The sequence below is a fragment of the Ixodes scapularis genome, unplaced genomic scaffold, assembly GCF_016920785.2.
Source record: "Ixodes scapularis isolate PalLabHiFi unplaced genomic scaffold, ASM1692078v2 PGA_scaffold3__209_contigs__length_174095766, whole genome shotgun sequence".
NCBI classification, from domain to species: domain Eukaryota; kingdom Metazoa; phylum Arthropoda; class Arachnida; order Ixodida; family Ixodidae; genus Ixodes; species Ixodes scapularis.
The window spans coordinates 10,131,256-10,143,420 of NW_024609868.1; the positions used below are offsets into that span (position 1 = coordinate 10,131,256).

Here is a 12,165-nt window from a genome sequence, read left to right on the forward strand (position 1 = left end):
TCTCTCGCGAGTCTTCTATTAAATTCCTTGGGGGAGCAGGGAGGGGAGTTTAAAGGAGAGATAAGCCACTTCTTCACCTCCACTGGCACTGCCGACCCAATCATCAGCTATCTCAAACGGCCAGGTTTTAACGCATTGAAACCGCCAAGTGGCAAAGTTCACAGCCAAGCCACCTTCCCTGTATCCTTGCCAGTGAAGGTAAACATGACATTACAAGCACGCTGGATTCGTCATCCCAATTCATCTCTCGAATCATCATCCCGATTCGTCTCGATTCGTCCCGAAGCATCCCGATTCGTCTCTCGAGACGAATCGGGATTTCCGATGGCTGCTCTTGGAGCGCTCGCTCGAATCGACCATTTGGAACAAAAACTAAGACCATCCGTTCAAAATACAAACGTGCAATCACCATTAGCAAGTATGGTTGATCACGTTTAACTTATTCCTGAATGCAAGAGGTATATTTCAATTTTTATTTCAGTATACCTTAAAAGAAAAGGAGGTGCTGAGAATGGAGTAAACACATACTGTGGATGTCTTCCCACTCTTCCAGATGCAAAAGAAATTCATCCAACTCTGCAAACTTCTCGACCAAAGCAATTGCTCCAGAAGCTCTAGTTTTTATTTCAATACCAATGTTTAAATTCTCCCCTCAAATTCTCCAGAACTTAGAGAAAAACAAAAAAAAAAAAGGACTTTTTTTTCTTGAATTCTATTGGCTTTCCACAATTTTCTGAAGATTAACCCACCTTGAGTCGGACTCCGAGGACAGGCTCCAGCAGGCGACACAGCTCGCCAAAGTTCTGCTTCAGGTACTGCGTCCACGGGTGGGAGGAAGCAAGCCAGGGACCATGTAGTCTTTTGCACTCCTAACTACGCTAATAAAAACATCAAACTAATTTAAATTTTTTTTTTTTTTTTTTTTTTTTTTTTTAGGGTCAAAAGAAAAAAAAACTTGGGACCATTGCAAAATTGGTTTCAAAAGCACAAGGAGGGACAGCCACTTCTCCTAGGCACAAAGGGTTTCAGAGAGATTCCGAATAGTGCTTTTTCCTGCTGTTCACAATCCACTATGCACTGTGGCAACTAGGCTCTTCTAGTTATGGAGGGGTCCAAAACTCGGGCACGTCCCGAAGTCGGATGATTCAAGCAGGGCTTCACTGCGCCGCAGTTGCAACAGTGTTACGGTGACATAACCTCACGAGGAAGCAAATAATTCTCAGATTCCGCACATGCCTCCTCCATTTCAAGGCCCTTCTAATCAAGACAGGCAGATTCCTTTCTCTCTACAGCACAAATGCAGCCACTGTAAGGACGTGAACAAAAAGGCAACTCTTTCAAACGTCTCCGATACGCACTCGCTGCCTTTCGCCGTGCTCTGCCTGCGCAAGCACACCCGAAGCAGATGAAATGCTGACATGTTATCGAATTAGGAAGCTAGCGCTGGAGGCGGGACAACTGGATGACTTTTCTGTCACCCCAATTCCGTCATTGACTATAATTCCAGCGAAGACCAAGTTCTGTCCGGCTTGAAGAAGACGCAATCGGAAGGGAGGTACCTGTAGGAAGGGGTCGTAGCTGGCCAGGGGCATCACCTCCATGGACTGGTAGCGCCACTTTAGACGCACCGAGGGCCACTCCTTGGAGCCACCGGGAGGCTTGTCTGCCGACAGCGCATACCTGCGAGCACGCGCAACAGAGCGGTTGTTCATGGCTCTCCGCAATTACAGAGCTGGCGGGACCACGGGCACTGCCGTGGTGCCCGCTGTCTTCTCTATTCCAAGTTACGAGCAAGTCTGTTTCAACCCACCATTTTTCCGTCGCTTGATGTCCTCGAGCCGCCACCAGTGGAATGGTCACAGTGCCTGTGCGGTAGGCACGTGTCAGGGTATATGCTGCAGACTCGTCGTGTGTACTGACCCCCAGAATAATACAAGACCCCAACATCTTCTCCCCTGGCTGTTCAGAAGCTTTTACTTTTTTTTGTGGCTCAATATCACTTTGCTACATTATTCTTACGACACCTTATTACATTCGAAAGCTCACATTTAACACAAACAATTGTGACAGAAAAAATGTGCCCAAAGTTTCACCCCAATGACAGTAAACGTGCAATAGCGCCGAAAGAAGTCATTTGTAATAGAAAAGTGTGAAGGAACAAAAGCTGCAGAGGAGCAAGCCCAAATTATTGATACTTGCCCAGAGACAGTCCCTTGTCCCGACGCTTCCTTTTGTCTGGCTCCCTGAACAGGGACACACTCAAGGACTCCAGGGGTGGCAGGTGGCTAGAGAACAAAAAAAGGCAAAGAAACAGGTCTTAATCTATGCAGGTTTGTATGCTCAAATCCGTCACGATTACCACGGAACCCCACGTTCATAATACTAACCAACCTTGGAGGAACCATGAAACAATGTTGGATTCGACTTTTAATAACTGTGCATCGTACAGTGAGACATGAGTTTGCACATGAGGGTAAGAAACCAGAAACATGATTTGCAATGTGAAACTTTGGCCAATTGTGGCTTGTGGATTGGAGACAAGCTTGGCTTCCGCCCTGAACAATCAATCTGTTGGTAAATATTTGAATTTACGAACAAATGCTGCACTGCCAAAAATAGCCAAACTCTAGCAATGTCCAAAAAGCATACGGTGTGGGCATACCCAACACACGGACCAGCAATGTTAAGTCAATCTATCGTTAGAAAACTAAAGCAATGTTCAGCATTTTTCTTCACTAGATACTAAGAAGAATGCCTGAAGAATATGACTAGGAATAATATTTTGTAAAAAGTAATTTGTTTCCATAAGAACACAAGCACACTTTTTCATTAAACTTTAGCCAGAAAAACAAAGAATGAGCCTCTTTTTATAGTCCCATTATCAAGTGATAATGAACTTTACAGATTCACTAAAATTAAATTTATATCATAAATATGAAATGCAGGAAACTGCATTCAAAGTCTCCAGCCAATTACATTTTGTTTAGCATCGGCACACCAAAAATAGCCACTAACTTTTGTTTTCTAATGTCAGGTTTTCCAGGTACCGACGAGAAGTTTACTATGCAATGTTAATTAAACATTTCGGGAGTACTCTTCAGATGTTGGTAAAGCTAAATATGATCATTTCAAATCTCAATGCTTCCCTAAAAAAAAAAAAATCTAGGTCAACTTTTTTTAAACGACTGTGTGACTTCAGTTGAAGCAACAAGTGACTCAGAAATTAAACATCAACATCACAATGACATAGCGAATGGTTTTATGAACAGTATGTCATTTCACTCAATGCCATTCAACTGTTCTGAAACACATTTTTATGAGGTCACTTTTTGGGAGATTTTTAGCTCGGCCACGACACAACACAGCATAGCAAGTGCCAAGGAAGTGAAAACCCTTCAACCAAATCCTTCAGAGCCGAACTCCCAACACAAGCGCACGGCGCTCTCGACATGGCACGGCCAGAAGAGAAGACCCACCTGAACTCAAACTGCTCCCCCCAGAAGCAGAGGCTGCCCTTGAGCTTGGACGAGGTGCGGGCGTACAGGGTCCCGTCCAGGCGCAGCTCGCAGAAGTAGCGCTTCTTGGCGGGGATGCCCTTGGCCTCGAGCACCCAGAGCCGGAGCGAGTTCTCGGTGCGCCTGCGGGCGTCCCGGTCGGGCTGGGTCCCCTGGCGCAGTCGGTGCAGCCACTGCAGGCACTGCTGGCGCGAGCGGCAGGCGAACACGCAGGTGGGGCCCTCCTGGGGCCCCAGGCTGAAGCAGTGCTCCCTGCCCGAGGGCCCCAGGGGCAGGCTCGGGTGCAGGGGCCCCAGGCGCGCCCCCTCGAGGGCCACGCAGGGCGCGGGGGGACCCTGCAGCAGGGACTCGTGCGACCGCGAGCTGCGCAGCCGCGGCGGGGCCTCGATGACGCGTTGGCCACGCTCCAGCTTGGTCACGCTCTTGGTGCGCTTCAGCGGGTTTTGCTTCAGCGACCGCTTCGAGAAGAAGCTCTGCGACGGACACGTTGGCCACGTTTAACAGACCTTCGATTGCTTTGGGGAGTTTTTCGACCTTTTGAGCGAAAATGTGAACTCTATGCATATCCAAATAAAACTGTGTCCAAATGTCACGCCAACCAATTACCACAATTTTCTCATCAGGCAATCATGGTTATTACATTTTAGTCTATTTTTTGAGGGTCACCATTGTCAAAATAAAGTTGTAAAAGCAAAAGTTACTTCGACCACGAATGAGGAGAGGCCCAAAAGTCTGATTAATTTTACAAAAACAATATAAGTACCTTCATCATTACTTTTTTCTTTGACAGCTTACTTATTCAGAACTTTTCAACCTAATCACCACTTATCTTGACACATTTCTTGACACAATTAATTAATTTTGCATTATACTCCCAAAAAATATACTTCATAGGTTCATTGCGGCCCAAGAACTAGTTTGGTTCAAGCTCCACCTTATTCTTGTAATCTGGCACCAGCTGCTTTCTGGCTTTCCCACAAAGGTCCTTCCTAAGCACAAAGAAAGCTACGAGGACCGTGATCATGTCACAAGGATCATCCAAGAACGAATGAACAACTGACGAAAAAGAATTTTTCCGAGTGCTACGAAAAAATTTATATGTTGTCCAAGAAATTATGAAATTAGCGGCAAATTATGTTTCTAAGTGTTAGCTAAATACGCTTTCAAATTAAGAAAAAGAAAGAAAATTACCCGGGTAGTTATTTTATTTCTTCAGAACTAAACTGGTTGTTGGCCTTCTCACGTACAACCTTGAAACCTTTTGGTCATAGATGATGTGGATGCAATGCTCGCTTCTGTACATTTCCACACTCCTTTTGAGAGAGGAGTCACCTAGCTCTATCATACTAGCAGTCGGATACAAGTTAAGATTGTGCTAGAAGCTCCACCTCCAATAAGAGCTCTCTGCCCTCCACACCACTTTAGAGTTTTGCGAGCTTGTGCAGCAAAAGCACGATGGAAGGCGACGAGCACGGGCCGAGAGGCAAAGCCTTTGGCGCATTCTTAACTTGCATCCGCCCCTCCATCACCACAACAAAGAATCACCCAGACAGAGCGGAAGAGCAACCGACACACAAAGTGAGGGCTCAGGTCAATACGCTAACCCCAGCACCAAGTGCACCACCAACGTTCCACTGAGACTGGACGTCCTGTGGGTCGGGAGGTGGGGTGGAGGGAGAGGGAGAGAATGTGGGGGGGGTACTCACCACAATGCGGGAGGGTGTGGCCGCTGTCTCGGAGACCCGAGAGCCCAGGACCGGGGTGCTGGGCACGCTCCCGTGGGGGCCCTCCCAGCGGCTCCGCTCCTGAGTCGCCTCTGCATATGGACGCAAGAACTCCGTAAGGAGGGAGACTCTGGGGGGGATGAGCAATCTCAAAGACTACCGGAAACACGCGCGACCAAAGGTGTTGCCGTGGTCGGCGGATTCGATTGGCCGAACGCTCACTATGGTGCTTTATAAGAGCAATGTCGGACTGGCAATTTCGACGGTGTAGGCGTAAGCAAGTAACGACTCCAGGCTTCCACCGTCCTTTTTACACACACCGTCAAGCTTGCCGTTCGCAACCATTGATAAGTAGCCCAAATCACAACTCGCGACGTCGCAGCGAGGGAAGTCCCAGTCGCGACGTCACGAATGGGAACCGTAGCGGGGCGCCACCGAACGTCTCGCAAGCTTGCTTTAGTGCTGAAAAAAGCATAGGCGCGAGAATGTAGGTTTCGAAAGCTCTTTCTACGCGCGAGTGTTCGTGCGCACAAAGTAATCTGCATAGCCACGCTTTAACGCCCATGCCTTTACCAGCACTGAGGCCGATTTGTGAGATGGAGAATAGTAGCTGGGGATTGTAGGAGGACAGTTAAATAATAATGACAAGTTTCTTGCGGTGCCAAATTATGTTCGAGGGCATTGCACCAAGATCATTAATCCCAGTTTGATGAGCCCTTATCTTAGGCTAATTTTTGTATCTCTTTTATTTTCCCCGAGCTCCCAGTTCCCCGACTACAAAGGATTAGCAGCGATGCCACGTTTCACGGTAAGCGCAAGAAAAGCAGAATCTACCAGGAGCAAGCACTATGTTTTGCACAGGCTTGCCGTGCATGCAGCTCGTGAGGCGAAAATTCCACTCAAGGCAACATTCAAGCTATTCACTCACACCTATGATGAAACAAAGAATGTGGTAGTAATTCAGGTTCCCTTCAATACCTTTCAATCATCCCTCTCTCTCTCAAGGAAAATATAATGATAATGAACAAAGACACATAAGCAACTGCATTATTCCAGTTAGTTTGATATAGTCAGAAACAATAAATAGGAAAGTCTGATTTGGGGGGGGGGGGGGGGGGGGGGGTTAGCAAATCTGGCATCATCTACTTAGAATAAGAACTGATAGCACCCGAGCCATGTCATTGAGTCATAAGTGCTGCATCATTAAGAAAATCAGACAAAGCAAAGATGAAGATAGAAAGAACACTTACACAATATTTGTGAGAGATTATCAGAAAATACACTTTTGGCAGTTTAGTTGATTAAAGGGGCAGTGCAACGATTTTCAGACTTTGGCCAATTAACTGCGGAAATTAATCTGCGTCACCTATGGAACGAAAAACCGAAAGCTGCATTTTCTTGCGAGCGCTAGTTCTTATTTTAAAAAAATGAAACAAATCCAAGGTCGAAGTGTCTCTCAACTCTCCAAGCCAACTTTCGAGTGACGTCTCTGGGGGTTCACGTGGTTTCCCCTTGGGCCCTCTCTTCAGAGCACTGTTGCGGAGTTGCCACTCCGGAGTTGGAATGATTCCGGAATCATTCCGCATTTTTGCGACCCCGGAATGGAATGGGAATGGAATGGCGGCAACGTTCAGGGGAATGGAATGGGAATGGAATTAGATGCCTTTCGCCCGGAATGGCATGGGAATGGAATGGGCCAGGTTTTTATATTTTACTTATTTATTTATTTATTTTTTACGTTCAACTATATCGAGCCAGTCAGGGAGTCGGTTGTTCAGAAAGAAAATGAGCGGGGAACTGCGAACCCGCGTAAGGCCCTAGCAGACTTATGCGCAAAAGAAAAAAATGCAATACAAAAAACAAGCGTCAAAGCAAAGAACAGAGGGGGGAGGGGAGGGGGGGGGGGGGGGGGCGGGCGGCGGTGGCGTTTTTTACCAGTGAAGTTCAACACATATCCGAATGCGTCTGCGCCTGTAATATTGCACGGCTGGTACGCCATCAGCCGACGTGAACGTGACCTGCTGCTGTGGAAATCCGATACCCAGGAAGGAGGCCAGACGTGGCCTCGCTGTGCGGACCCAGACTCCGTACACTTTTGACTCGTCTGGAGCGTGCTGTTTCTCGAAGAGCTCGCACCTGTGCCGGCCATCTCAGGTCGCAATCCACGAGGTCTCTGTTTGAATGATGCTAGGCGAAACTTGAAGACTGCCATTCATGCGTTGGAGGCGGAGAGTAGGCAGGAAGGACCGTCACAACAGGGATGCCACCGTATCGATTTTTCAACCGTAACAGAAGATAATACATGTGGTTCAGGATGCTTCAGGTGGTCCACTTTTCTCGAAAATTCCAAATGCAACTGCCTGCATGGTCTTCAACGAGGTCAGCTACAACGAAAGTATGCATTGTCCTTTCATACAGCAGCGTGGGTAAAGTTTCATGTTCAAGGCAACACCTACGGATTCAAGAATACTAGTTCATCCCACCGTGACATCATGTGATCAGTGCTGACAGGGGCGCCCTTATTGGACAGGGAAGTGGTGATGTTTTGATGGAATTTATTTTAGAGGTCGGAGTCTTTTCGCATCACTGGTCAGTCAGACAGGATGCCAGGGAAGGGACCGCGGACAATCCTTGATTGAACGTGTTTTAAACCCATTTAGAACTCTTCGTCCGGAACCACTACCTTCAAGGAGAAGTAGAAGTGCCAAGCCTGCAAAAAAATAATTTCGAGACCAAAAAAAAAAAAAAAAAAAAAAACCTTCCACTTTAAACTTAAAGCCTCATCTCAGTTGGCGTCTCAAAGAAATTTGAAAAAAAATTATTGTATTAGCAGCATTTATATTTCTGCCCTCCCTAAAATGTATTCTTGTATTTGTATTTCCAAAGACTTTTTGCCTCTTTTTAAAATGTATTTCCGATACGTATCACGATACATTTTTATAGATATATTTGAGACTTGAGTATCAGTATCTTAGCAACTATTTTCATCTATCCCAGTATTTGTATTTCCAAATACATTTCTGAATGTTTCTGCCCAACCCTGTAGCGTAATGCAGCTGTCAAGTGACACTTTTAACGTTTAGGAATTGGAGGAATGGAATGGAGCGACTCAGCCATTCCAGGAGTGGGAATGGGCCCAGTGTCCCCATTCCTAGGAGTTGAAAGGAATGGAATTATCGAAAACTCTAATTCCCCGGAATGGAATTGGAATGGAATGGGGGTGCCCATTCCGCAACACTGCTTCAGAGACCCCAGCCACTTCCTCCGCGATTGTCGACTTTCAAAGGATTAGCCTCGTCAAAGGTTGCGGCGAGCAATGGACACAAAGGACGGTTCGCCACAGGGCTGACAGCGAGTGTAGCAGCGGAGGGGGACAGGGTTAGTTGACTTCCGCGTATCCCCGAGAGACGCCGTCATTTTAGTTCCCGTAACCGCCACCGGCGGCTGCAGATCGGCAAATAATTTGTTTTTTGCCTTGCGATTACGCAGCAGAATAGCCTTTTTTTGGGGAAAGCAACACGTTTTTGGTCACTTGGGCTTGTATAAACAACATAAAAATGCAAACTGGCAATTCTTTCAACATTAAAACCATTGCACTACCCCTTTAAAGCTGCCTGGGACGCGCCAGTAAAGAACTTGAGATGGTGCCTAGAAAGCTTTTAAGATTCGATCACTCAGGCAGTTGTACTAAGCCTAGGCTGCAATAAGTCTTCATCCTATTGCAGGAAATCTGACACAGATTTTAATTTACCAGAGCAACTATGACTAAAGATTAAAAAAAATGATAAGCTTGCCTTTGTGACGCCCAAATTCAAGTTGATGCTTACCAGGAAATGGTCATTCGAGCATTTCATAATATTATTAATATAAACACGCCATCACAAGCTCCTTCTGCATCCTCCCTAACTGTCCAGGCGAACGTCGGAAGATACTTTTTAGAGACAAGACGAACCGGAAGGGAGATATAAGTTTCCCACAGAGTCGGGTTACATTCTGCCCAAAGACGCGTCTCCGTCTTAACGAGGTCGAGCAGCACCCTCTGTGTCTTGCTGCCATCCCAATGAAAATTGTGGGAAATCGTGACAACTCATCTGTCCTTCGCCATGAGAATTTGTTAAAGCATGCCACAACATTGTTTTGACAACACCCTACAAAGTGATAAAGGAACGCTAATGTAGAAATCACCAGTGTAACAGACAGCCAATCATTCTTTGCCACAGCCGACAGCAATGGGTCAAAATGCTAACCCTAATTGTCCGAATGGCTACCGATTATTCGATTGCGATTAAACCCAAGCAAAGTACATAGTTTTTAAGCTAGTAAATAAACGAGACCACAACTGAATAAAAATACAATTCAGAAATTTAAAACCAAAAGTGAGCGAGCAAAAATATTTTGGGGTTCGGTTTACATTAGAACTGTCATGAAGTAGTCATATAGCTAAGCTAAAAGCTGACCTATGTAAAACTATTGGTATACTAATGTATAAAATAAAAAAAGAATTATTCTGTGCTGGTTTGGATTACTTTTTATTTTGCTCTATATGCTTAAGCTACATACTTTCAGTTTGGGGAACGACAGCCTCCACAAATTATATTAAATTAATAACACTTTTAAGAAATGTTTCGTGCATGTTCATATACTACAAAGGGGATAATAGAAACCTGCATGCTGAACCATTCTTCTATAAGCATAACACGTACAAGGCAAATTAGATTTGCTACTTCAAACTGCTTCAATGGATTCACAGGAATAAAATTGATATCACCCTTGAGGACAAACTAACACCAGCGTATAAGACGCCAGATAAAAAAGTATCTAGCGTTAGGACTAATTATGCCTGACAAAGACTGGCTCTCCAAGCTAGTTGGGAAAGCTAATGTTTGTCACCCAACTGTCAAGAAATCCGAGGAACAGGGAACAAGTTTTGAAGTTTTGATATCACAATTTAAACAAGATCGTTGAATATCTCTCGTTAGTAGGGATCTTACTTTTTTTTTTTTATGGTCTGTTCAATTTTTTTTTTTTAATGTTTCTGATCTTTTCTTTCTACATGATTCTTTGGTGACAAAATGTTTTGGCTTGTTTACTGTGTCAATACACAATTTTTTTTTGCTTTGTAATGTTATATGCATATTGTGACTCCCTTAGATGTTTCCAAGCTGCTATTGTACCTGATGCGTTGTTATTATCTAGATTTGTCCGACAGCGGCTGGTTCTGACTTAAAGAATAACTCCACTCAATTCCTAAAATTTTGGGATAATGAACGATTTCACATTAAAAAGCATTAACAAAAGGCACTACGCCAGTTGCTTCCCTAAAAAATGGGATAAATATTGTTAAACGTTACTTTAAACATGAACAGACATCCAAACCGTAACTTCGTTTCCATCTGGCAAAATCAACCTCGGGCCGCCAAAAACATGACTATTACGTGATATGGTGGCCTCCCGGCCTCGGGCCGGCAGGCCACCGTTGGGGTGGGCGTGTGCCAAGGCGCAAGCGTCGTCTGCACCGCACTCTTCACGTTTTGATGTCTACGACATTCGACGACATCTGCACAACTGCGGCATCGATTTGCACATGTCGTGTGAACAAAACTACGAGAGACAATAATCACAAATGGTGAGATGAGATTGTTGGTTGTGCCTCAGTTCACCCGCAGTCAGCCGATTTCGGCAACTTGACACGTTTCACAGTTTGCCGGACGATTTAAGAAACATTTAGACAAAACTACCGTAAAATACCGGGGAAGCGCCAACTTCGTTCACGCACCCGCTATTACCGTGTTCTAAACTTGGGAATTCTGCAAATTATACATTAATCGCCGAATTCACAAACCTCACTCCAATTGAAGGGCCCCTCCACTTCCTTGAGGAAGGCGCGAGGGCCAGCACTGGTCAATCGTTAAGGCGGATCCGACTTCGCGGTTGGCCAGCGCCGGCCCTCGCGCCTTCCTCGAGGAAGTGGGGGGGGCCCCTAAGTTAAAGTGAGGTGTGTGAATTCGGCGGTTAGCGCTCGATTTGACCAGACAAGCGCCCATGTCTAGATTGATCCAGTTTTCAGTGAAAGTGGAGAGGGTGCTTCCCTGGTATTTTACGGTAGGTTGTAATATTTGACGTGTAGTCTTCCTAAGTGATACTGAAAAGAACTGCATTGTTTTTGTTGTTTTCAAAAACAAAAACGAAGTGGAGTTGCCCTTTGATACTGGCTATCGAACTATAAATGGCATATAATACTTTTGCATTTGAATTTGTATACATGCTAAAGTTTTGCTATACCATGACTGTGTAATACCATACCACAGGCACAAATAAAGGAAGAAAGCAAGTGACAGTAAAGCAGGCCACTCCTTAGTGTCATTAACAGCTTTGACTGCAATGGTTTATCACAGACTTTTCAACTGCCGACAGTCATTCAATCTAAGTCTTTGCTAAATTTAAACACCCTTTCACCCAATAAAGAAGCTTGTGAAACTTTCCGAAAATTATGAAATTACTTTGCACTGGTTTTTTCTTCAGCATTCACTATTAAATCACTTATTATACTCTTTTGCACAATCACTGTTCCAAACACCCTCGTGAAAATGCATGCCTGCAGTGGTGGGATTAGAATAAAAATGCAGGGTAAATCCTCTAAAAATTAGAGCTAATGCCAATATTACTTACTTTGCTACACCCTGAGCCTTTACAACATTCAAAAATGTTTTGGAAAGCCAGTTTGCTTTTCAGAACATTTCACAGCACTGCTCTGAAAAGGCAGGCACGACTTTCTGCCAAGTACACGGCACACGTTTGCTCTGTGTCGACATTTCAGCAGAGATCTCTTTTTCTGTTCGCCATGATTCACGGTAATACTTTGGCATCTGGTGCATCTATTCTCGATCTCCAAACCGACTGGTGTTTATTAATGAGAAAAATCGGTG

General features: G+C 45.0%; 1 protein-coding gene across 2 annotated transcripts in view; it reads right to left on the reverse strand.

The window, feature by feature from the left end:
• The window catches only part of LOC8025388 (ras GTPase-activating protein raskol), a 69,605-nt gene that overhangs the window by 47,286 nt on the left and 10,154 nt on the right, over positions 1-12,165 (reverse strand). For both annotated transcript variants that reach the window (XM_029992689.4, XM_029992690.4), the window contains 6 exons: positions 5,222-5,331; positions 3,477-3,988; positions 2,200-2,285; positions 1,811-1,865; positions 1,560-1,680; positions 750-815 (listed from right to left, as the gene is read on the reverse strand). In XM_029992689.4, coding sequence (XP_029848549.3) covers positions 750-815; positions 1,560-1,680; positions 1,811-1,865; positions 2,200-2,285; positions 3,477-3,988; positions 5,222-5,331 — 950 coding nt within the window. The remainder of the gene's footprint in view (positions 1-749; positions 816-1,559; positions 1,681-1,810; positions 1,866-2,199; positions 2,286-3,476; positions 3,989-5,221; positions 5,332-12,165) is intronic.